This window comes from Trichosurus vulpecula, chromosome 3 (assembly GCF_011100635.1).
Source record: "Trichosurus vulpecula isolate mTriVul1 chromosome 3, mTriVul1.pri, whole genome shotgun sequence".
Classification (NCBI taxonomy): Eukaryota; Metazoa; Chordata; class Mammalia; order Diprotodontia; family Phalangeridae; genus Trichosurus; species Trichosurus vulpecula.
The window spans coordinates 318719637-318745926 of NC_050575.1; the positions used below are offsets into that span (position 1 = coordinate 318719637).

General features: G+C 37.4%; 1 protein-coding gene across 1 annotated transcript in view; it reads left to right on the plus strand.

Moving 5' to 3' along the window:
* WDR92 (WD repeat domain 92) overlaps positions 1-21301 on the plus strand; it is a 41280-nt gene extending 19979 nt beyond the window's left edge. Inside the window, exons 4-8 of the mRNA XM_036751848.1 lie at positions 150-251; positions 11066-11181; positions 11644-11778; positions 14924-15021; positions 18325-21301. Of these exons, the coding sequence (XP_036607743.1) occupies positions 150-251; positions 11066-11181; positions 11644-11778; positions 14924-15021; positions 18325-18532 (659 nt within the window). The 3' untranslated portion in view covers positions 18533-21301. The remainder of the gene's footprint in view (positions 1-149; positions 252-11065; positions 11182-11643; positions 11779-14923; positions 15022-18324) is intronic.
* Positions 21302-26290: the final 4989 nt, after the last annotated feature.

Consider the following 26290-nt stretch of genomic DNA (forward strand, 5'->3'; position numbering starts at 1 on the left):
GTGGATTTTCTCAGGCATCATGGTGCCTAAAACACTACCATAGACGCTTCAGCCTCTCAGTATTTGATTTTAGGAGTGTGATACAAGAAAACTAAAAGGATACTAATTGGTAACCATTCATTTTAGCAATCCTTTTTTATTCCTGATAGGAACCGTAAAGGTATGGGACCCCAGGCAAAAAGATGTTCCTGTTGCTAATATGGAACCTGTACAAGGAGAAAGCAAGAGAGACTGTTGGACTGTTGCATTTGGTAAATTATTAATCGACATTTGCATTTTTAGGTATCAGATTACAAAACATGAGAGAGTACTTAAAGAAATTTTAAGGGTTATATGCATGTAGCCTCCCTTCAGGATTATTGGATTTATACAGAATTTTTTAAAAAGAGATTATTTGCCTAGATCTAAGGACCAACAACTTTTTTTTTTATTTAGCGCAGAATGCCATCAGCAGGCTTAAGAAATACCTCTGAGTGACACTAGTCACCCAAGCAAATAGGTCTGTGAAAGAAAATAGAAACAAGTAGAAGGGGACAGAAAAAGAGAAAGGAGATGCAAAGAATAAGAAGGAACAAAGTGCCACCAATTTATTGCTTAAAATAAGATTCAGTAGCACTTTGTGGCAGTTTGCTTTCCCTGTTTGATATATACTTGAAATTAAAAGTACTCATAGTTTTCTGAAGTTATAATAGTACCTTCAGACAGTTCCTGTAACTATGTAAACTCATACTGTTAATGACTGTAATAGTGTATCATTGTCAAAACCAGCTGCATGTTAATAACAATTCTAGCAGTCACTGTTGCTCTTACTTGATAAAGTGATGAGGTCATCTTCCTAATGTTCTCTTCCATCTGTTGGTATAGACATCAGAAGTGGAGAACTATTGTGTATTCATATTATTGGTATTTGTATAGGGAACTCCTGGTAAGAAAGCTCCCTCTACCAGAGTAGATCAGCACTTTCTCATGGGTCACTGAGAAGTTAGGTGACTCGTCCACGGTCATAGCCCCCATGTTTCAGAGGCAAGACTTCAGGCAAAGCCCTGGGATCCCAAATCCAGCTCCCCATGCCCGGGGCTGGGCTGCCTTTATGCATACAGCCATAGCAGTTATAAAAATATCATATTCTTACATAGTATATTATTACATATGGTGATCATTAAAATGCTAGCATCCTTTGCAATGCATACAGCATATCATGATGAATGACATTTTTGTATTACTAATCATTATGATGGTGACAGTAAGAAATACGCCTACTGGCTCTTTGTTATCTACTATTCTTAAGTTGGATTTTATTACTAGTGGACCATTTGAAATCTGTGCTCCCTGTACCAGCTGTCCACCAAGACTAGAGAAGAGTCTTCCTAGGTCAGATTTCTTTTCTCTTGTTTTCTTTTCTTTATGTGTCTTATTTTTTTTTAATTACATTTAGAAATTTTTTAACATTTTTTTAAATTTTGAGTTCCAAATCCTCTCACCCCTCTCTACTCCTTGAGAAGGCAAGCAATTTGGTATAGGTTATACATATGAAATCTTGCAAAATATATTTCCATATTAGCCATGTTGGAAAAGAAAACACAGACAAAAAAAAGCCCAAGAAAAATTTAAAAAAATATACTTCAATCTGCATTCGTATTTCATCAGTTCTTTCCCTAGAGGTGGATAGCATTTTTCATCATAACTCCTTTGAGGAACTGCCTTGGATCATTGTATTGAGCAGAATAGCTACATCATTCACAGTTGATCATCATACGATATTCCTGTTACTGTATACAATTTTACATTGGTTCTACTCCATTCACTTTACATCAGTTCATATAAATCTTCCCAAGTTTTTCTGAAACCTTTTTGCTTTTCATTTCATATAACACAATAGTATGCCATCATAATCATATACCAGAACTTGTTTAAACATTCTCTGATTGATGGGCATCTCCTAAATGTTCAAAACTTTGCCAACACAAAAATAGCTGCTATAAATACTTTTGTACATATAGGTCCTTTTCTTTTTTCTTCGATCTCTTTGGGATACAAACTTAGTAGAGGTATTGCACAGTTTTATAGCCTTCTGGGCGTAGTTCTAAACTGCTCCAGATCAGTTCACAACTCTACCAATGGTGCATTAGTGTTCCAGTTTTTCCACATCCCCTCCAACATTTGTCATTTTCCTTTTCTGTTATATTAGCCAGGTGTGAGGTGGCATGTCAGAGTTGTTTTAATTTACATTTATCCAATCAGTAGCTATTTAGAGCATTTTTCATATGACCATAGTTATCTTTGATTTCTTCTTCTGAAAACGGCCTGCTTATATCATTAGACCATTTGTCAATTGGGGAATGACTTGTGACTCAGTTCTCTATATATTTGAAATGAAACTGTGTCAAAGAAGCTTATAAAAATTTCCCCCCAGTTTTCTGCTTTTCTTCTTAACCTTGACTGCATTGGTTTTATTTGTGCAAAACCTTTTTAATTTAATGTTATCAAAATTATTCATTTTATCTCCTGTAATGCTCTCTATCTCTTGTTTGGTACTAAATTCTTTCCTTCTTCATAGATCTAACAGGTAAAATTTTCTATGCTCTCCTAATTTGCTTATGATGTTACCCTTTATGCATAAATCATGTACCCATTTTGACCCTATCTTGGTATACAGTATGAGATGTTGGTACATACCTAGTTTCTGCCAAACTGTTTCCCAGTTTTCCCAGCAATTTTTGTCAGATAATGAATTCTTATCCCAAAAGCTTGGGTAGCAAATGAGAGATTACTATGGTCATTTAATTACTGTGTGTGGTGTATCTAATCTATTCCACTGATGCACCCCTTTATTTATTAGCCAGTACCTCATTGTTTTGATGATTACTACTGTGTTTGAGATCTGGTACTGCTAGGGCGCCTTCCCCCATGGCTAGGAGGCACTGTCCTAAATTCCAGGTTTTATGTGCTGCTATTTTCAGAACTAGTTCTGGGGGCGGAGGAGAGGGGATCTTTAAGATTTTAGTGCTTTCAAGGTGTTGTGATCCAAGGAGAGGTGTGGTCAGTGCTCTCCTGCCTTGTGCTCAGGTCTTTACTCAGGAAAGGACCTTGTTCTTCTGCAGCCACAACTGCCCAGTCTGCCTGTTGGCACAAGAACTAGGACCAGATCCCCTGCTGTCCTGCAGCCATAAGCATTAGTCCTCCTTTCTGAAACCTGGGCCTGTACTCCTTTGTGAGCAACCACAAGGACTCTTCTCCACCCTGGAACTGTGAGCAGGGCCCCTGCTCCCCTCTGGCTAAAGTATCATTGTCCTTTTGACCCTGGAACTGTGACTTGGACTCTTGCTCTGTGGTGGTTGCAAGCGCTAGTGCCCTTTTCTGCCTTGGAACTGAGACCAGGGCCTGGGTCCCTGCTCTCCTGAAGTCAATCCTCCTTGCCCTTGAACTGTGACCCAGAACTGCATCTGTGCAATGCAACAGGCTCCCATACCCAGCAACAGGGACCAGCAGAGGGTCCCCTGTAATCTCTTTCTGACCATTGCCCGACTCCCTTATCATCTGTGGGCTGAGGTGCTGGTGCTGTTGCAGCCACTTCAAAGGCCTGCTGCTGGCTTTGTTGTGTAATGGACCATTCTGTGCTCCATACCCCAACCACTGCCTCAGTGTGACAGACCTTTCCTGCCAACCATCTAAGTTGTCTTGGGCTGCAAACTTGTTTCACCTCGACCTTGTGTTGGCTTTGCTGCTCCAGAATTAGATTTGCAGTGTTATTTTAAAATTGTTTGGATTGGAATTTGGAAGAGTTCAGGTGAGTTCTTGCCTCTACTCTGTCATCTTGGCTCTGCCTCCAGTTTGCTTTTCTATTTCTGTATTCCTCATTGCCTAACATAATACGCGGTAGACAGAAAGTTTTCCTTAAGTGGATGTTAAATGAAGGAATGAACTGTTTGGTTACTGTTTTTTTTAAGCTGGACGTTAATTAATAGGAGTAAAAAAAAATTTTAAGATATTTTAAAAATATATCATGCAAAAGTTACTAATCAGATCAACACTACTGTTCCAGGAAAAGACGTGTCCTTCAATCGTCCTGTGGCTCTGATCACCATCCTTGTGACTGACCTCCCTCACTGCACCTCCCGTTATACATGTTGTCTTTTCTGATTAAGCTGCGAGCTCCTTAACTGTCTTTCTTTTTTACTGTAACCCTGGCACTTAGCACAGCCTGGCACTATTCGTAGTAAGTGTTCAGTAAGTGTTTTTTAATTCATTCAGTTACATGTAGTATTTGTGTTATGGGGAGATTTTTTAGAACATGAAGAAAATAATATCCTTACAACAGCTCTGTGGTATAAATACTGTGGGTGTTGTTTTCCTCACTCACAGAAGAGGAAGCCAAGGATCAGTAAAGCTCTTTGTTCTCTCCACGTTTACATCGTTTGAAACCTTTCCAGTCTTCTTACACCTCACTCCCCACCACATTCTCTTGTCTCCCGACTGTTCCACAAACAAGGTGCTTCATCCCTTAGCTCCAGGTGTTCTCTCTGGCTGCCCCCCATGCTTGGAGTGCTCTCTCTCCTCTGCCGCAGCTACTAGTACTTGTAAGTCCCAGCTATCTTCTACAGGAAACCTTTCTTAACTCTCTTAATTCTAGTGCTTTGCTCTGTTAATTATCTCCTGTTTGTCCTGTATATAGTTTGCTTGTACATATTCATTTGCTTCTTTTCTCTCTCATTGGATTGTGATCAGAGACTGTCTTTTGCCACTTTTTGTATCCCTAGGACTTAGTAGGTGCTTTATAAATGTTTATTCATTGATTAAATAACAGTTTATAAGGGGCAAAGGAAGCTTTTCTAGCTGGGTGCCAGATCAAACACTCTTTCACTATGCTGATTCTTGTGGATGTTAAATCATCTCAAAAATGAACTTTCTGGGGTGGAGCTGAGATGGCTGAGCAGAGGCAGCAGCCTAGCTAAACTTCCCCAACATTCTCCTCCAAGCAACTTTCAAATAACATGTCCAGTCAGATTCTGGAGTGGCATAGCCAAGTAAAGGTTGGGGTGAGACATTTTTCCAGCCCAAAATAACTTAGGAGGGTGGTAGGACAGGTCTGTGACACTGGGATGGGAGCTGACCGAGAATGCATTTGGTGGCAATAGCACCAATGAGCCCTGGAGGCAGCTGCAATAGCACCAGCAGCAGCTTTGGGATCTCTCATCTCAGAGATGGTAAGGGGATTTGACGACTGGTTAGAAACAGATTACAGGAGACCTTGAGCTAACACTGGGCACAGTACTCATATGCAATTCTAGGTCATAGTTCTAGGGCCAAAAGAAGCAACTGGAGGGGAGCAGAGCCTTTCCTGGGTAAAGACAAGAGCACGTACCAGGAGAACAGTGACCACAACTCTCCCAGTAGCACTGGGAAGCACTGAAAACTTACAGAATCCTCACTCCATAACTAGCTTTGAAAACAGTGGCACAAAAAAAGCCTAAAGTTTGGAAAATTGACCCTCCACTGTACTCCATCCCCACCCTAGGAACAGAGACCAACTTTAACATAAAATTCAAAATCAAGAATAGGCTGGAAAATGAGCAAACAACAAAAAAAGAACCTAGCCTTTAAAAAAAAAAAACAGAGAAATTTGGACACAAACTCAGAATAAGTCAAGATGAAAAGACAAGATGAAGCAAAGCCTCAAAGAAAAATGCAAATTGGACACAAGCTCAAACAAGAATTCCTGGAAGAGCTAAAAAGGGACAAGAGTGATAGAGGAAAGGTTGGGAAAAGAAATGAGGGTGATACAGGAAAATTATGGAAAGACAATTAATAGCTTGGTAAAAGAAGCACATAAATACCGAAGAATATAATACCTTAAAAAAAAAACAGAATTGAACAAGTGGTAAAAAAGGCACAAAAAATTCACTGAAGAGAACTCCTTAAAAAGCAGAATTGACCAAATGAAAAAAGAAGTACAAACGCTCACTGAAGAAAAATAATTCCTTAAAAAGTAGAATCATGCAGAAAAAGTAGAACCACGTAGAAATTAATGACTCCATGAGATATAAAGAAACAAAATAAACGTCAAAAGAATGAAAAAAATAGAAAAAAATGTGAGATAATCTCATTGGAAAAACAACTGACCTGGAAAATAGATTCAGGAGAGACAATATAAGAATTAATGGACTACCTGAAAGCAATGATCAGAAAAGGAGCCGCAACAATATATTTCAAGAAATTATCAAGGAAAACTGCCCATTATGTTAGAACCAGGGGATAAAATAGAAATTGAAAGAATCTACCAATCACTTCCTGAAAGAAATCCCAAAATGAAAAATTCCAGGAAAATTCTAGACAAATTCTAGAGCTGCCAGGTTAGAGAGAAAATATTGTAAACAGCCAAAAAGAAACCATTTAAATGAGGTGGACCCACAGTCAGGATCACATAAGATTTAGCAGTTTCCACATTAAAGGAGTAGAGGGCAAAGGAGCTAGGAGTACAACCAAGAATAACCTACATAGCAAAATTGAGTATAATCCTACAGAGGGAAAATAGATATTTAATGAAATAGAAGTCTTTCAAACATTCCTGATGAAAATACCAGGGCTGAATAAAAATTGGATATTCAAACACAAGACTCAAGTCAAGATAAAAAGGTAAACATGAAAGTGAACTGTGTGTGCTTATATGGGAAGATGATTCATGTAAGTCCTAAGAACTTTATCATTAATAGAATAGTTAGGAGTCTAGACAGAGGCCATGGATGTGAGTTGACTATGTTGGGATGATCTCAAGAAAATAAATGAAGGAGTAAGAAAAAAGAATGAGAGAAGGGGGAAGGGAGAGAAAGAATGGGAAAAATTATCTCATGTGTAAGGAAGAGTTTTAGAATGGAGGGGAAAATGGAGAGGTTGCAGGCAATGCTTGAACCTCACTCTCCTCAAAATTGTATGTTTACAAGAGACACAGAAAGACACACAGAGAGTTAAAATAAATCTTTGGAATAGAACCTATCATGCTCTAGCTGAAGTAAAAAAGGCAAGGGGTAGCAATCACAATCTCAGACAAAGCAAAAGCAAAAATAGACCTAATTAAAAGAGGTAATCAGGGAAATTACATCTTGCTAACTAAACATTTATACACTAAATGGCATAGCATCCAAATTCTTGAAGGAAAAGTTAAATCAGTTACAAGAGGAAAAAGACAATAAAACTGTACTGGTGCAGGACTTCTACTTTCCCCTCTCAGAGTTTGATAAAGCTAACCATAAAATAAATAAGAAAGAAGTTAGGGAGAGTAACAGAATTTTTGAAAAGTTAGATACGATGGACCTCTAGAGAAAATTGGAGTAGATAAGAGTATACCTTTTTCTCAACTTTACATGGCACCTCCACAAAAATTGGCCATATATTAGAGTATAAAAACCTCACAAGGGGCAGCTAGGTGGCACAGTGAGTAGAGCACCGACCCTGGAGTCAGGAGGACCTGAGTTCAAATCCAGCCTCAGACACTTGACACACTTACTAGGTGTGTGACCTTGGGCAAGTCACTTAACACCAATTGCCCTGCCTTCCCCCCTCAAAAAAAAAAAAACCTCACAAACAAATGCAAAAGTGCAGAAGTATTAGATGCACCTTTTCAGACAATAATGCAATAAAAATTACATTCAATAAAGGGCTGTGGAAGCACAGGTTAAAATTAATTGGAAACTAAAAAATCTAATCCAAAAGAATAAACAGGTTAAAGAACAAATCATAGAAACAATAAATAATTTCATTAAGGAGAATGACAATAATGAGACAGCATACCAAAATTTGTGGGATACAGCCAAAGCAGTACTTAGGGGGAAATTTATATTTCTAAACACATCAATAAAAAAGAGAAAGAACAGATCAATTAATTGGATGTGCAGTTAAAAAAAACTTGAAAAAGCATAAATTAAAAATCCCTAATTAAACACCAAAATAGAAATCCTCAAAAACAAAGGAGAAGTTAATAAAAATGAAAGTTCAAAACAAAACATTGAACTAATAAACCTGGGAGCTGGCTTGATTAAAAAAAACCCAATAAAACAGATTAAACCATTGCTTAACTTGATTTAGAAAAAAAGATAGAAGAAAACCAAAATAACTGTATTAAAAATGAAAAGGCTGAGTGAACCACCAATGAAGAGGAAGTTTAAGCAATTATTAGGAGCTGTTTTAACCAATTATATGCCACTGAAACTGAAGTGTCATGAAGATTCAGACACTACTGAACAATAATAATAAAACCACAAAATCATCAAAACAGTCTGGTGCTGACTAAGAAATAAAGTGGTGGATCAGTAGAATAGATTAAGTATAGTAATATTTTGATCTCATGTTTGATAAACCCAGAGATCCAAGCTTTGGGGGCAAGAACTCATTTTTTTTTAAATTGCTGGAAAAATTGGAAAGCGGTTTGGGAGAAAATAGGCATAGACTAATATCTCACATTGCATACCAAGACATGATCAAAATGGGTCCATGATTTATACATAAAGGATAATATAAGCAAATTAGGGGAGCATGGAAAATTTTACCTATGAGATCTATGAATAAGATAAGACTCTGACCAAACAGGAGATAGAGGTGGTCTTAGAAAGTAAAATGCGTCATTTTAATTAAATGAAATTTAAAAGTTTTCACATAAACAAAATTAATGCAGTCAAAATTAGAAGGAAAGCAGGAAACTGGAGGAGAAATTTTTATTGCAATTCCTCTGTTAAATGCCAAGTTTCTCAAATATATGAGGCCAAAATTTATAAATAAGAGCCATTCCCCAGTTGATAAATTGTCAAAGATTATAAACAGCCAATTTTCAAAAGAAGAAAAGCTATCAATAGTCATTTGAAAAAATACTCTAAATCACAACTGATTAGAGAAATGCAAATTAAAATAACTTTGAAGTAACAACTCACACCTATCAGATGGGTTTCTTCTTATTGTTGTTGCTTATTCTGAATTCTCTAAGAAAGGATCATGACAGAAAAGGAAAATGACAGGTGCTGGAGGGGATGTGGAAAAATTGGGAGACCAATGCACTGTTGGTGGAGTTGTGAACTGAGCCAGCCATTCTGGAGAACAATTTGGAACTATGTCCAGAGGGCTATAAAACTATACATACCCTTTGATCCAGCTATACCACTACTAGTCTATATCTTAAAGAGATTAAAAAAATGAGCTGTATGTATAAAAATACTTATATAGCAGCTCTTCTTGGGTTTGCAAGGAATTGGAAATTGAAGATACTCATCAATTGGAGAGTGGCTGAACAAGTAGTAGTATATGATTGTGACTGAATATTATTGTTCTATGTGACAAGTGACAAGCAGTGTGGTTTCATAGAAACGATATATATAATATGAGGCAGAGGGAAGTGAATAGAACCAGGAGATCATTATACACAGTAACAGTAATATTGTAAAGATAATCAGCGGTGAAAGATTTAGCTACTGTGATCAGTACAATGATCCAAAACAATGTAAGGACTCATGATAAAAAATGCTGTCCAACCTCCAGAGAGAACTGATTAACTCTGAGTGTAAATTGAAGCATAATTTTTTCACTTTATTTGCAACATGGCTAATAGGGAAATGTTTTGCGTGGTTTAACATGTATAACTGATGTATTGCTTGCCTTTAATTTCTTTCAGCATTTTACTCAGAATATATAGGCTTAAGTTTAAATGTGTTAAGTTAAAGACCAAGTGGTTTGTTAATGGTATGAGAATAAATATAACATGATAGTCTCTGAGGTCCTTTCCAGCTCCAGATTTATTACCATGTAAACATTCAAAGTTCAAGATTTTTTTCCTTTTGTTAAAAACATGTTCTTCCTTATAGTGCATTGCATAGAACTTTTTCAACTATTGGCAGAATAAAGGCTTAATACAGTAACAGTATTGTGAATATGAAAGTTCTTTCTGTGTCCCAGCCCACAATTTTTACTAACACTGCTCTGAGGATGTGAATACAGTAAATTTAACTGAAAGAGAAATCTGTTATAACACTTATTCATAAGGTCGCAATTTGGTAGTTCTTTATTAATGAAAATATCATTTTGGCCCAGTATTTATATATAATACCTGCAGGTATTTAAATACCTGCACAAGGATATGTATTCCTAATATAAGTTAGGCTTGTAGAATGTTAAAAACAAGAATTTTTGGAGGAGGCTTTGATAATAAACGTTCCCTGTTATGCTGACACTGTTATATTATAAAGACTATGAATTCCTGAACAGAAAGCTCAGGGAGTAACAGTAATAAGGCTTTGAGGCCCTTGACTTTTGGATATAGTGACCGAACATTTTGGTTTGACTGAGGGAGTGTTGATTTTTGCAACTTGTTGAGTAAACAGGTATCCAGGCAGGAGGGAATCCCTATCCTTGACTTCCTTACATGTATTTCTTACTGAAAAACTGGTTAGAGGATTTGATGTTCCTTGAATGGGATTCCAGACTCCGGGCATCTGTCAAACTGTATTATTATGTGAACTGACCATAATAGTTTAGATATGGTCATTCAAAGCGCAATCCAGAATATTTCATCATTTGTCTACAATTACTTCTAATTGAGAGACTAGAATCTGAGAATATACTTTGCATTCTTTCCCTTCTGTCTTCCCCTTAAAAAACACATCCAAATTACAAATAGCATTTTAAAAAACAATAAGATAGTTTTAGTCAAATGTGATAGACATTGAAACATAGCTATTGCCAAAAGGATAAATATAGTCAGTACAATATCTATCCTCTCAGTCTCCATCGAAATGGAACCAGAAAAATGTCCATTGTGCTTTGCAAGTGCCTGACATTTGTTTTAGATGACAAGTAAAAACTAATAAATAATACCACATAGTCTAAAACTTGCCTTTAATGTTGTATACAGTTTATCAGTTTTGATGATCTCTCTAACTCATTAAATTGGAATTCTGTGTGTTTACTTTTTTATATGTTTCTATGTAGGTCACACATTCAGTTCCATATTTAACAGGGCAATATGCAGGAACATTTTTTTTCAATAAAGTAATGATTTTAAATTGGAATGTTGTATGTCTGTTTCCAGGCAATGCTTATAATCAAGAGGAACGTGTTGTATGCGCTGGCTATGACAACGGGGATGTCAAATTATTTGATCTAAAAAATATGTCATTAAGATGGGAAACAAATATTAAAAATGGGGTAATGTATATTTTGACTTTGTCATTTCACTGAACCTTTTCACAATCATCTTTTTACCGTTGAGTTGGAAAAGGGCACATATAAACCCCCTTGGCACAAAGAGGGCCTTTACCTAATACCTTAAATATGGATAACCCAAACTCACCCTTGAAGTCCCAGAATTGTGTGCCTTCAGTGGAGAATGCTCTGTTTATAATTTTCCAAAGTTCATTTACTGTACAACTAAAGATGCTGCTTTTCACCTATGTTCATAGAATATAACACCAAAAATGTTGTATTTCTTCTGAGAAAGAAAATGTATTATTAGGAAAAGAGCCTTATGTACTAGTTCAAAAAATAAAATGATTACTTTGCATTTTTTCTTGTTGGCTCCTAACTTTGAGGCAGCTTTGTTCAGTTCAAGAGTGTTAACCAGTTATTAATGATGACATCCTCATGAATGTTTGTACTTTCTATTTTTAGGTTTGTAGTGTGGAGTTTGACAGGAAAGACATCAGTATGAATAAACTAGTAGCTACATCACTAGAAGGAAAGTTCCATATTTTTGACATGAGAACTCAGCATCCAACCAAAGGGTTTGCCTCTGTTTCAGAAAAGGTAGAGTATAAAGTAAATGTCTTTATTAAAAATGGTTCTTTTATTTTGACAGAAGAAGATAACTTCTCATTTGGGCTCTGAAATTTCTTCCAGGACTTTATGTAGAATATGTTTTAATGTTTTACAAATAACATATGGGCAGTTAGATTTCTCACATTTAGATGTAACCTTTAAACACTTATCTGGTACAAAAACACGGATATAGGAGATGAGAGAAAGTGGAGAGTCAGAGACAACCCTTAGATTTGTGACTAGAATCATGGTGGTGCCCTCGACAGCTTAGGAAAGCTAGGAAGGTTGACAGACATTTACAAAGTGTTAAAAAATGCTGGTGTTCTCTCCAGTGACCAGCTTTTTGCCCTTTTTATTGTTGGAACTAAAGAGAGTTTATTAATCCTTAGTACCGTACTATAAATCATCACATTTTTTGTTTTAGAGTTTAGATAAGTCATTTGGTGTTAAAATGATGACAAAGCAAGAGAATTTAAGGTTGAAAGCCACTGTATCTACTTTTTGCCAAAAAGAGGTTGTTCCTCTTTTGGGGTTTCATTATAACAGGTAGGCAAAACTTTTTAATGTAGTAATGATAAGATAGCTTAATTCCCACAGTTTTCACACTTTTCTTCCCCATAGCAACCCTGTTAGAGAGCTACCAGAAATGTTATTATCCTTGTTTTATAGATGAAGAATCTGGGAGTAAGAAAATGACTTAAATGACAAGGTTGAACCCGCATCTTTTCAGATTCAGGGAACCTGGATTCAAATACCAGCTTTGCCACTTACAGCCTGTATGACTCTATGCAAGTCATCCATCTTCTCTGGGCCTCCACTTCCCCCTAAATGAGGGGCTGACCTAGATGACCATGCTGACCTTTTCCATCTCTCAGTCTGTCACCCTTTGAAAATGGAGCTCTTTCATTCTTTGGACCTCCAAATCTTACAGTTTTTCTATTCAACCATTGCCGTCTAAAATGTGTTATTTTGTGAATTCATTATATCATTAATCTAAACATCCTTTTAAAAATATTCGGTATGACAGTTGTTGTCCTGTCATCTCTCACCATCCTGGTTGTCTTTCTCTTAGCTCCCAAGGCCTGAGGCACAGCTGGGGTCCTGGGTGAGAGGCCACTGACCTCCCAAGGGCTTAGCTGAGTTCAGGGAGGGGCTGAGGGAGCCATCCCCTCCCTCTCACCCCCCCTCCCCCAGCATGACTGAGCTGCTGGGAATGTAGAGAAAAGCTCCCTGTGGTCTCTGACCTGCTGGAGCTCACATTCTCTTCATAATTGGAAGTAGCAGTATGAAATTGCCTAATTATAGCACCTTCAGGAAGAAAACATCCCCCAGGAAAATCTGGGAAGCTAGCAATGGAAGATCAGGTCAGTTGAGCTTATGACTTTGACAAAGAAGACAAAATATCTGAGTGATTCTGAGGAAGATGCTAGGGAAGGAAAGACTGCAGTAATTGAAAAGAGTGGAGGGAAAAGACCTTCTGCAGTCATTACTCATGGAACAGTTAAAGAAGATAGGGGGTGAAGTGCAAAACATGTTGAAAAGATTTGGAGCTGATACTAACAAGGCTCTTCCTGAAAAGAAGAAAAGATTGGAAGTGTGTACTAAGGCTTCTCTTAAAACTGGTGATCAGAAAATGGAGCATGTTTGGAAAACATAACAAGAACAGAGGCAGAAACTCAACTATGAATATAAGTTCCTGACATTATTTCAGCAGTGGGATATGGATGTTCAGAAAGCTGAGGAACAGGAAGAAAAACTAACAGATATGTTTGAGCAATAGCAAGAGGTTTTTCAACAAGCCAGAACAGTTCAGAGCCATAGACGAAGATGATCAAACAGCTATATGAGCAATGAGTAAAGAATATGGAAGGCTTGGAGAAGAACCACAAAAGCTTTTTTACAGGTGCGCAAAATGAACTTAGGAAAGAAGTGACCACATTACAAAAGAAAATTATGATGGCTGTTCAGCAGCAAGAAATGGCAAGTGGTCAAAAAACTCTTCGGTCCATGTTATTCTGATGATTTTTGGAAGAAAGAACTTGGACTTAAGTAATATGATACAATTACAACCATTAGCTAAAGGAAATACAAATATTTCCTGTGGCTTAAGAAAGCTAGTTTAAAGGTTATCTGTTATATAGTTTGTTTATCAGCGTAAGATCCTCTGTTTTATGTTGACCGAAAATGCCTATGTGAAAGTAAATGGCAAGTTAAAATGTAATACTTTTAAAGTTCTTTGGTATTAGTGAATTTTTCCCCCAATTGCAATTAAAGATTCATGGCTTAATTGAATTTCACCAAAAAAAAAAATCCATTTAAAGAGAAGTGAATTACATTGTACTGTGGAAAGTGGAAAAGGACATTTAGTATCATAGCATCTTTCTCTTTCCAAAATCTCCTTGAATTTCCCTCCTAAAAATAATAGAATCCTATTTTAATGCAATTCATTATTACATGGACTGAGGAATTGAGTAATTAAAATAATATCTCCTGAATTGTAACTATACTGGTATAACCTTTGTTGGTCCTGTGCCCTGCTATCAGTGTTATAAAAGGGATTCCACTGTATTTCTAGTTACCAAATGATCTTAGATTTAGAGGTGAAGGGTCTTTAGAGATGGTCTGCTACAAACCCTTCTTTTTACACATTAGAAAATTGAGGACCAGGAGCAGCTAGGTGGCGCAGTGGAGAGAGCACGAGCCTTGGAGTCAGGAGGACCTGAGCTCAAATCCAGCCTTAGACATGTACTAGCCGTGTGACTCTGGGCAAGTTACTTTAGCCCAGTTGCTTCCGAAAAAAAGAAAGAAAGAAAATTGGGGACCAGAAAGGTTAGATGACTTGCCCAGAATCATACAGGATCCTCCAACTCAAAATTGGACTCTCCTTTTACTGTGTCATGTGACTGCTACTTCATTTTCCTATTTTCTTGATGACTTTTAAAAAGAAAAGATATGATTAAAAATTATAATTATAAATAACATATATGTAATTATAATGAGTAAAACAATTATGTTCCTTTAAAAACTGACCAGTTTCAATTTATGAAAATCTGTGATTGATGAATTCCCTTTTTGAGTATGTTCTTATTCATCATTTGAATTTGTAATCAGTGGTATGACTGATCCTTTTTAGGCTCATAAATCTACTGTGTGGCAAGTCCGACATTTGCCCCAGAACAGAGAGATCTTTATGACTGCTGGAGGTGCGGGGGGCCTTCATCTGTGGAAGTAGTAAGTCGTCTCTTACTGTATGTGTTTTCTTCTTATTGGTTTGTGGTTCCTGAACATAAGCTTGGTTTCTTTGTTGTTGTTTGTTTTAAATTGCCAGTGAGCATTAAGTAAAAACAGATTGAATTTTTTTGTATTTGTTCATTCTAAAAGATTAATCCCTTTTGACATAATTTGACATTTCTTTTTGCTGCATAAGTGCTACCGTCATTACATTTCATTTACATATGTTTTTATTCATTTTACATTCACAAAGATTGCTTTCTTCTGAAGGACTAAAAGAATATTGCCAATTATAGCATTATGTTTGATCATATTACATTCCACCTATATTCATACGGCACAGGAACAACTATTTTTTTGCCACAATCTAATAATCACCATTGTTGGCTGGTATTTTGGTTTGTTTTACAACCAGAAAGATAAAGTTAAATATCCCAAATGGGGAGAATCATAGAAAATGGCATTTTTATTCTCTTCAATTTAATTCTTCAGTCCAGTAACCAGACTAATCATAACGTCAGCATCCTTTAAATGAAGCCTTATAAGAACAAAAAGTTTAAACTGCTTCTGATGCCCTTAGCTAAGCAGAATAAACTTGGAAAAAGAAAAATCTTTTTTCCAAAATTTGACGCAGGAAAAAAAGAAAAGAAAACTTGACAATTTAATGAGAAATGACAGGTATTTCAAAAATAAGGTTTGATTAGAAGTATAAGAAGCTAAAGGTAGTTGTGAAAAACAGTGTGCCAGTTGGAAAGTACTTGTCAGAGTAATCGAGGTTAGACAGGGATAGAAATAAAACTAAAGTTGCCTCTGAATCACTTAGCCAGAAGAATAGATTCAGAAGCAAATTCATTTTTTCCCATAGTTGAGAACTGCAGTTGCTGTAGGTTGAAAACTCAAACAGCTTTAGATGTGCTTGCTAAATGACAGGCAGATTTATTAAAAAGTACTACGAGTATTTACTAAATTGCCCTCTTTTTTGGTCCTTTATCCCGTGTCTTCTCTCACTGATGGGAGTCAGCTATATCTTTCCTTTGCTAAGTACATGGGCCAGACTAGCTGGCTCATAAAAGGAAGGGGAGGGAGGAATAAAGGTGAAGGGGAGGGAGAGAAAACTCAAATTCATTCTGGAGAGGAGAGGTCAGGCCTCTGAGCCAATGTTCCATAAACCTACCTGCATTATTTACATAGAAGAAGAAATCTAAAAGCCAAATAATTTTTCCCTCAAGTTGAAGTTAGAGATGCTGAAGGTCATAAGCATAGAGATAGCCTCAGAAATGCTTGGGAAATGACAACTGGGTTTAAAAGTATGCACTACACTTGGTTAGAAGTAGAAGCTAAGCTAATAATATACCATACATATGTATACTGGGGCTGTAAATGAGACCAAAGAGGGATAGTAGGACTACTGGGAAGACTTCATGCAGCAAAGCCATGTGTCTCTGGAGAGTCTGGTTACCTGAGTGGCTTTCCTGGGGTCTTTTTTATGTGCCTGTGGGTTGTATGTGTCCCTGGGCCACATCCTGTGGATTGGGCTGTGCTGTAAGTTCAGGGCTTAAGCAATTGCTGGGTAGTGATGATGTTGTGTTATAAGATCAGCCATTGTGGCCTCCTTAACATCTTCCAAGCCCTTCTCTATTCCCTATTCATATACCTGGGTCAGAAGTCACGGGACCCTTGCAATCAATTGCATGTTTCGATTTTCAGCATATCTAAATATATTCATGTGTGTGTTAGATACTGTGTATTTATAACTGATTTTATTATTGTTGGGCAGAAAACCCTTCCATTGATTTAGATCATGGGATCCTAGATTTAGAACTGGAAGGGACCTTAAAAGACCATCTAATCTAACTCCCTTATTTTACACATGAAGAAACTGAGCCTCAGAGATCTGCAACTTCTTTAACTCACTGTTGTAGTTGCTCGGGCCCCTGAGAGGTGATTTGGCTATGATCATAGCTAGTGTGCATCAGAGGTATGACTTTAACTGATGCCTTGTTGCCTCTTATACTGTGTTTATGTGTGTACATAAACACATACAACTGTTTACATATATTTCATAAGTATGTATGTTCTATAAAATGTATTTGTAAACATATATTTGTACATACATTCAGAGACGATTCCCAGAGATGTGAAAATCTTTGACACCTGAATGTTTGATGTAACTTAAAAGGTATTTCCCATACAGATTTCTTTTCTCTATTTAATGACTTCAAGTTTGAATGCATCACCATTCATTCATCTCTATGTAGAGAACAGAACTGTGGGGCCTTGGGCCCCAAATTATGTTCCCCAATACACTGAGCTTGTTTGCCCTTGACTAACTGATGAGAATGGATTAAAATTAATGAGGCACATAAAAACTTTAATGGAGAATGGAGAAGGGTTTTTTTTTTTCATTTTTACGTGATCTTTTAAATACTTAACAGCTGCAGCTCTTGCCAATAGACATATAAGCAAAGGGCTTTCCACTTAAACGATTTGTTCATCTGAATGTTTTATTCCTTTTAATTAAAATGAGAAGTAGTTGGGTCTACCATACAGAGAATGAAGTTATTACATCTTCTTGCTCCATTTTTGATTTGCTATGTGCTCCTTTATCACTCTGCCTCCATTAGCCTCTGTGAAACAAAATAATAGTTGATATACCCCATTAAAAGATCCAACAATTAATAAATTGATATTGACTAATAACTTTGAACACCCTGAATTGTTTTTTCTCAATCCCAGGTATTATTTAGAAGTTATTAAGCCTCAGTTCCTACTTTGTTGGTTCATGTTTTCATCGTAAAAACAAAATACCTTTATAATCTTTTCAAAATTTTAACCTAAGAGTCTCTAAGTTTATACCCCTGGAAATTGTCAACAGTTACACAAAGAAACTGAAATTGGGTCTCGAGAGCCATAGTGAACTAAAGGAATAGCACAAAGTAGTCTGGGGTATCCATATCAGACTTGCGTAGTTGGAACCTCCTAGGTAGGAATCAGTTCTCAGTTTGCAGAGAAGCCTCAGTGACTGTGTCAATTCTCTATTTCAGAATTACATCCTGGTACATAGTGTACAGAAATAGCCTCTAGCTGACAGAGTAGTACATTTGAAGGATCAGCATGTTCAGTAAAATGTTTTATTAAAATCTCTTTTGGCAGACGTAGAGGTCAGGGGCTTTCTTTACATGCTTCTGAACACCAAAGTCAAGGGATTATATTAGTGTTCTGTTTTTCTATGTGTGTAGATGCAAGCACTGAACTCAACATGTGTTAGGTTCTTATTCCTTATCACTTTCCTTTTTTTTCCAGTGAATACCCTGCTCACCGTTCGAAGAAAGATTCTGAGGGAGTAGAGATGGGAGTAGCAGGTTCAGTAAGTCTGCTACAGAATGTAACCCTGTCAACACAGCCCATTTCCAGCTTGGATTGGAGCCCAGACAAGAGGGGTCTCTGTGTCTGCAGTGCATTTGATCAGACAGTGAGAGTGCTGATTGTTACAAAGCTCAATAAAGTTTGACCTAAGAACTTTGGACCTTGGAACTTCCCAAGGAAACATCTTAGAGTTTAAGGTGTCTGGGTAAAAGAACGATGGTTCTGTTGTTATCCACTGACACATACTGAATTAAGCTGGTACAGAAAATATTAACAAACATGAAATATGGCCTGGAGGTTAGGCATGTGGAATCCAAAGGGCTATGCTCTCTTCACCTGAGTGTTGACTTGCCTGCTGCAGAGCACGGGAGTAGTGGGCTCTACAGATGAGTTGCTTCTAGAGCAAAGCAGTGTATTTTTTAAAATTTCCAGCAAAACATCTCTATTTTTTATAATTTTGCCTCTGTTAAATGTGTTCTACATTTCCAAAGTTCCAAGGTTTTCTTTTACAACTGTATTTCATTGTGATGTATACATCACATATATTCTGTTTAAAAGTGTTTGCTTTGAAAATGACCATGAATTACTCTTAGTAAACATATTCACTCTGGCATTTCAGTGTCAGTTTCTTTGCAGGATACTATTTGGTATTTATTTTGTTTATAAAAACCCAGAATAGGCCAATAATTTTTGCTCACCAGTACTGCTCATGAAATATACTAGAAAATATTAGAATTTACAAAAATCACTTTTTACAATTTAATAAAACTACTCCTATTCTTGAAAGATAAGTTCAATTATGTTTGTAAGACTTTTTCATTGTTTATTGTAATCATTTGTGGTTATTGGAGATGTACAAGATTGTGGAGTCTGGGTAGTCTTTTGATTTTTGGCAAAGCTTTTTTGTATATATTATATATATAAACTTCCAGTACCTAAAATGTAAAGAAACTTTATGATCCTGATTGTCAGCCTAATAATAATAGGAGGCAAAGGGTAGTCATAAGATATGCTGGCAGGAGCCAAGCAGTGAGAAATGCTACTTGGAGACAGAAAAAGATTTAAAAAGTATATAACAACTCAGAAAAAGCATAGTATCCTATAGCTACTTATTGTCAGGGGAAACCATTTTCTACCTTTTTTAAGTTCCTCGTGAAGAACTCTCTCCACCAACACAGATCAGCACCTACAGGGCAACTTATGAACCTTAAGAGCCCTGCCTGGGACCCTAAAGGGTTCGGTGATTTTACCAAGCTTACACAGCATCATTTTATTATAGAGCAATTGTCAGTATGCACGGCAATGATCCCAGGAAATTCAGAGGAGGTTTGGTGTGGTCTGCATGTAACTTATGCTTAAGATAAACTGTGTAACATTAGGAGAAAACACCATCAAAATAGTTGATTTTTTTTCCTTAGTAGGAGATGCTTCTGTTATCCAGAGAATCAGCTTTATTCAGAATAGCTCATTAGTGTTGAGGTGTAATGAAGGTAGCCAAAGTTTTTGAGTAGACAAGAGCTACTGTTAAGCAGTAGACTTTGCCTTTAATCCTTAAACAACAACAACTTTCATTTTCCCATGTGTAAGAACCCCTCAAGGCTCAGTCCCATTGGCCTCAAAGGTTGGCTTCCCAGAGAGCGAGGATTGCTTCCTTCAGGTTTCTAGGGGCAACCTTGATGAGCTGGAGGTTTTCTAGTAGTGTTGCTCACAAGCCGCCCCAACTGATGGGCTCCCCGATGATTATCAATTAGCCAGCCAGACTTAATTAGTTTTTAGAAAGAAGTATTTATTAAATATGTATAGCAACAACGATTGGTACAGAAATGTCCCCCCCAAAACTGGGGCACACTCTCTCCTTTCACACACAAGATCCCAGGGAAAAGTGGGCTAAGACTTAGCTCACATGGTCAAAGGGTAGAATCGCCGATCCTGATCATTGGAAGTACTTTTCTCCCTTTGTGGAATCCTCCTGAAATTCCCCTTAGATAATCCCCTATTGGGCTCTGAGAGTTGGTTCCTTATAGAGTCCTGAATCTGCCTGTTCTTAGTGTGTATAACCGGTTCTCTGTCTCTCAGCTCTTGACATCGATTGTGCCATCAGGCGATGCTGCTGAGGGACACTACAATGTAAACTGATGAGAGTTCCAATTCTTCCTACTTTTCTAAGTTCATAATTTTATCACCTGATCAGTGAGAGGGAGGGAGTGTAATATTCTGTCGGCGCTCACTTCCATGTCATCCCATGTACCCCTTGCTATCCACTTCTTCAAGTGAAAGGGTCTGCCTCTTTTTAAAAATTTTTTAATTTTTAAAACTTATTTTAAACTTAAATACAAAATAAGAAAAAAAGATTGCCATGTACACAGCAGAGCATAAGAGAAGATTCAATATAAAGAAAGAAATTTCCATTTCAAGAAAACATGTCATAAATATTACAAATTATTTTCAAAGCTGTTCATCTTTGCTTCCTTATATGTTTCCTTTTGTCTTCTGCTGTGTACTTTTTACTTTATTTTTCTCTTTCCTCCACCCCACCCCAGGCTACAATTCAGCATGTATATTATATATGTATATATACATATGTGTAGATATCCATATACATATATACACATATACATTCAATTGCATATACATAAGACTGTATTATGCTTATTTCCACCTGTCATACGTTTCTCTAAATGTGTGTAACATCTTCCTTCATAAGTCCAAGTCTTTCCATATTTTTCTAAATCTATCAGCTCATTATTTCTTACACCACCACAACATTTCAACCCAATCACATTATATCTAGGAGATTGTCTGTAAGGGTTTTACCCCAATTTTCTGCCTTCCCTCTATTGTTGGCTACATAGGCTTCATTTATACAGGAAATTTTTAATTTAAAATAATAAAAATTAACCATTTTACACATCAACACTGGTCTCACCTTATAATGTGGTTTAAGGTCTGATACGACTGAATCTAGTTCCTTCACATCTTTTACTCCTGGTTTCCTTGAAGTTCCTGACCCTCTGTTCTTCCAAATTGTGTGGGACAAAAACTAAACCCAAAGTTAAACTCAGAGGCTTCTCAAGTAGAAAGTAGAAAGTAATTTTATTATAATCCATCGGGAAAGGGCAATCTCCGAACCGATAGACAATCAGTAGGGAGAGGTGGGTTCCAGAGGGCAGAACTTAGCTTTATACTCTAGTGTAAACAACCCCCCACCCCCCAGCCACTGGTCTTTTACTCTCATTGGTGGAGTCCAGGCTCACAATTTCGCAGAAATCTACTACCCCAGGTACAATTTAGCCAATGCCAAACTCTTAAAAACCCTTTTTTCCTTATTTGGTGAGGACAGTTTAGGTGATTTTAGTAACTCGAAACTTAGACCTAGCTGTCAATCAGAAGCCCTGAGCCATGCCGAAAGGTCCCCACCCCCGTTCATGTCACTCAACTCACAGAAAGGCTGAAAGGCCAAGATCCAGATTCCATGAGATGGCTTCACCATCCCACTCAAAATGAATCCTGTTATTGTTTTTTTCTGACTCCATAGGGTAACTTTTTAGTAATTTAATTTGGATGGGATTACATAAATAGATTAGTTAGGTAAAATTGTCATTTTAAAAAATTATGTTAGCTTTACCTACCCATGCACAGTAAATATTACTTCAATTATTTAGATCTAACTTTGTATAAAAGATGTTTTGTGTTTATATCCATATAGTTCCTGTGTCTGTTTTGGCAGGTACACTCTCGTATTTTTTTTTTTTACTGTCCAGTTATTTTATATGGTCTAAAACTACTGATTAATGTGGCTGACAATGTAGTTTCCCTATTTTTCTCTTTTGATTAACTCTGATTTTAGCTTTAACTTTGAGATCATTATTACTATCCCTCTTTTACATAATAAATACTACTCCTGACCTTTATTTTGTGGTTGTGTATCTCTCATTTTTATAGCATTTTCTGAAAGTAATTGTTGAATTCAAATTTTTAATCTGCTATCAGTTTTCATTTTATAGATGAATTCATCCCAGTCACATTCTAAACTATAATTACTTGTATATTTTCTTCATCTTTTCCTCACTATCCTTCTTACTCTATCCCCATCCCTCCTCATTCCTTTACTTCTACCTGCTACCTTGCCCTCCTGTTCCTTAACCTACCTCCTGAGGAATCCCCTCTCTTATCAATTCCCTCTACCCTATTACCCCTTACCCTCTTATTTCTTTCTGCATTTAGAAGATTTTTATACCCTTCTAGATATATATGTTGTTCCCTCTTTATCCTATTCCCATTTAATCTATACACTCTCCTATACCCCTTCTTTTCCTCTTTCCTATCCTTCCCCTATCCAATCCCCTATCCCCTATCCCCCCCCTGCCAATCCCCTTGCCCTCATTTCTTTCTGAATTTAGAAGACTTTCATGCCCTTCTAGATATATATGTATTGTTGCCTCTTTAACCCATTCCCGATGAGGAGGGTTCCAGAACTACCAGTCCTTCCCCCCATCTAATTCCTCAGTATCAGTTCTTCCTCTTACACCTCATTTATATGAAATAATTACTCTTTTTACCTTTTCTTACATCATTTTGCTTTTTGGAATCACATCATACTGAGCTCTACCCCACTCTTTCAAACCACCCAATTACTAATGATGATCTTAGACATACAGTTTACATTTTCACATATAAAAACAGTCTGTCCTTATTAAGTCCCTTGTAATTAGTCTTTGATGTTAACCTTGTATTTCTCTTGGATCTTGTATGTCGAATTTTCTATGAAGTTTGGTCTTATGCCAATAAAATCCTGAAAAGTCTGTCAATTCATTGAATGTCTATTTCTTTTTCATTCAGGATCATACTTCACTTTGCTGGATATATTTTCAGCCATAACCCCAGTTCTTTTGTACTCTGATATATAGTGTTCTAAGACCTGCGGTCTTTCACCATAGCCACTGCTAAGTTTTGTGTAATTGTAATTGTAGCTCTGCCATATTTGAATTTTTTTTTCTTGTTGCTTGTAGTATTTTCTCCTTGGGGGTTTCAGAATTTGGCTATGATATTCCTGCAGGTTTTCCTTTGAAGGTCTCTTTCAGGTGATGATCATTGAATTTTTTTCTATTTCTACTTTCCCCTCTTGATGTAACGCTTTAGGACAATTTTCTTATTTCCTGTATTATTATATCAAGATTCTTTTTTTGATCGCAGCTTTCAGGTAGTCCAGTTATTCTCGTGTTTTCTCTTCTTGATCTGTTTTTCTTATGTTTCACATTCTGTCCTATTTTTATTCATTATATTTTGTTTTATTATTTCTTGGTCTCTTAATAACTTTGCTGGCTTCGCCTTGCCCAATTCTAATTTTCAAGGAGTCGTTTTCTTCCTTAATATTCTGGATCTCTTTTTCCAGTTGGTTGACTTTCTTTTCATAATCTGCTTGTTTTTCTTGGATTGTTCTTACTTCAAAAAAATTTTTTTGAGTTCTTCTATGAATTCTTTTTGGTCAGATGACCATTTGACTAATACTCTTTCGGGTAGGAAAGGCTTTTTTTGTTTCAGTATCCTCCGTAGATGAACCTCAGTCTTCTCTATTCCCATAGTAACAGTCTATGGTTGGGTTCTTTCTCCTTTGCCTGCTCAACTTTTAAAAGCATTTCTATCAGCTTATTATTATAATCACCTCTAATCCTGGGGTGTGGGGGATAATGCCTCTAGCCTCAGGTCCCTCTTGCTGTTGTTTTTTTGAGCTTTGTCCAGGGTCCAACCTCTGCACTCCTTTCCCCTTCCAAGCCACAGCTAGGGGCCTCCCAGCACCCTCTGCTGGAATGGCTCACTCCCTGAGAACCTTTCAGTGGCTGTGACCTTCAGTTCTCCACTCGGGTCTGGAACTGAGACCAAGAACTCAGCTCACTTATAAGTGCCCACAGCCAGCAGCGTTCTGTACTCACCTAGCATGTGCTTGTTCCTTCTCGCCCAGCTGGGTCTGGAGTCCCTTGTCAGCAGAGGCTCCTTCAGTCTTTCCCCACTCAGACACCTGACTCCCCACGCTGTCTGGGAGCTGAAAATTCCTGTGGCTGAGGTCAGGCCTGCTTCCCAACCCAGCTAGCCCCCAGGGCTTGCAGCTTACTGTTTCAATGCAGCTAGCCTGAAGGTGTTCACACTTCACTCCAGACCAAACCAGCATCCTGGGATCTTTCTTTGGATCTTCTCCATTATTTTTGCTGCTCTGCATTCACCCTGAGGCTCTAGTTTGTCTTGTTCCTGGATGAAATCTGGAGAGCTTAGAATTTTCTGACCTGTTCTGCCATCTTACCAGCATCTTCTCCAGGGTCTGCCTTTTTAAGCTGTTTCTGAGCCTGGAAGCTCCCAAAAGCAATTGCTGGAATCCTAGTTTACAGACTCTGTGTGTGTGTGTGTGTGTGTGTACACATACATATGTTGCATATGTGCATATATGTAGGCCCAGAGGTGTGTCCAATTAAACCAAAACAATCCCCAAATGCTTCCTATGTGTCATCACCCAATTTCATCCAAAGATTAAAGTACTTCACACTTCTTAAAACTGATTAAGGATTTGTTCAGACCTAGTTTATACTTTTGATTGATTCTATGATCAAGTATTTATTAAACAACTACTCTCTTCCAGTCACTATGCTGGAGATACAAATGTGAGATGTTTGTATCTTTCTAAGATGTATGTGTCTCCATTAATTAATTGTCTAAATGTGGTTTACAGGCAAATGGCTTGAATAGAAATATGGAATCCACCATACCCCACTGAAAGAAGACTAATTTCCACCTTGAGGGGAACAAGACAAGGACCGTTACTGGGTGCTTTCTATTTCTCTCTCCAAGAGGGGTATCATACTAGAATTATATCTTTCTTACCCCCAAAACATTGCTGGTTTGGAGGTATGAGCCTGGTTAACAGCGAAAGTTGCTTCCTTGTTTGTTAGCCCTTAGCTTAAATTTTTGCCAGTTTGATTCCTTCCCATCAAGTGCTAGTTACACACACGCACGCACGCATGCGCGCACATGCACGCACGCGTGCATGCACGCATGAAATTACTACTTACAAACAGGGAATAAACCCATTTACCTAGGCAAGCAGCAAAGATAAACCAAAGAATTTACATAGAATATAACAAAAATACACAAGAATAAATGAGCTCTTGATTGAGAGTGAAATGGGATCTCAGCTCAAACCAAGAGAGAATCACTGGTCTCACACAAGGGAAAATTTCCTAGAATCTCTTAAGTAGAGAAGCTAAAAATTAGGGCCATGTTGAGGAGCTGACTTCCCTCACAAGTCTGTGACTTCCAAGGTCTTTGCACATGAGCCAGGCACTGTGTCTGGAAAAATAACTGGAACCACACGTCACTCCCCAAAGAGATTCTTGTACCAACTTCCTCCTCATACAGGTCATCAGAGCTCTATCATACTCATCATTCTCTTTTATAATCCAGAATCTCTTTTTCCCCATGAAGCAGCATATCCAAAAACCCATGCTTGGGTGAAAGCCCAGATACATAAGCACAAAGAGTGAAACAGGCTCTACTCACAAGGATCTTACATTCTAATGCAGAAGATAAGCACACCTGTATATATAGAGAGTATAAAATTAAAGTGAATAAACATTTACAAAGTAGTTAAATTCAAGGTAGTTTGGGAAGGGTACTAGCAGTTGTAGATATCTTGCAGAAAACGGTGCTTGAGCCACATCTTAAAGGAAGAGAGGGTCTCCAAGACAAGAGTAAAGAGGGAGTGCATTCCAGGTGTGGGAGACAACAAGTGCAAAGCCAGGTGATGGAGGGCTGTGTGTGAAGAACAGAGGGACAGCCAGTTTGGCTGGATCTCAGAGTACTGGAAGGAAAGTAAAGCCCATGGAGTCTAGAAAAATATGTTAGGACAAAGTTGTGT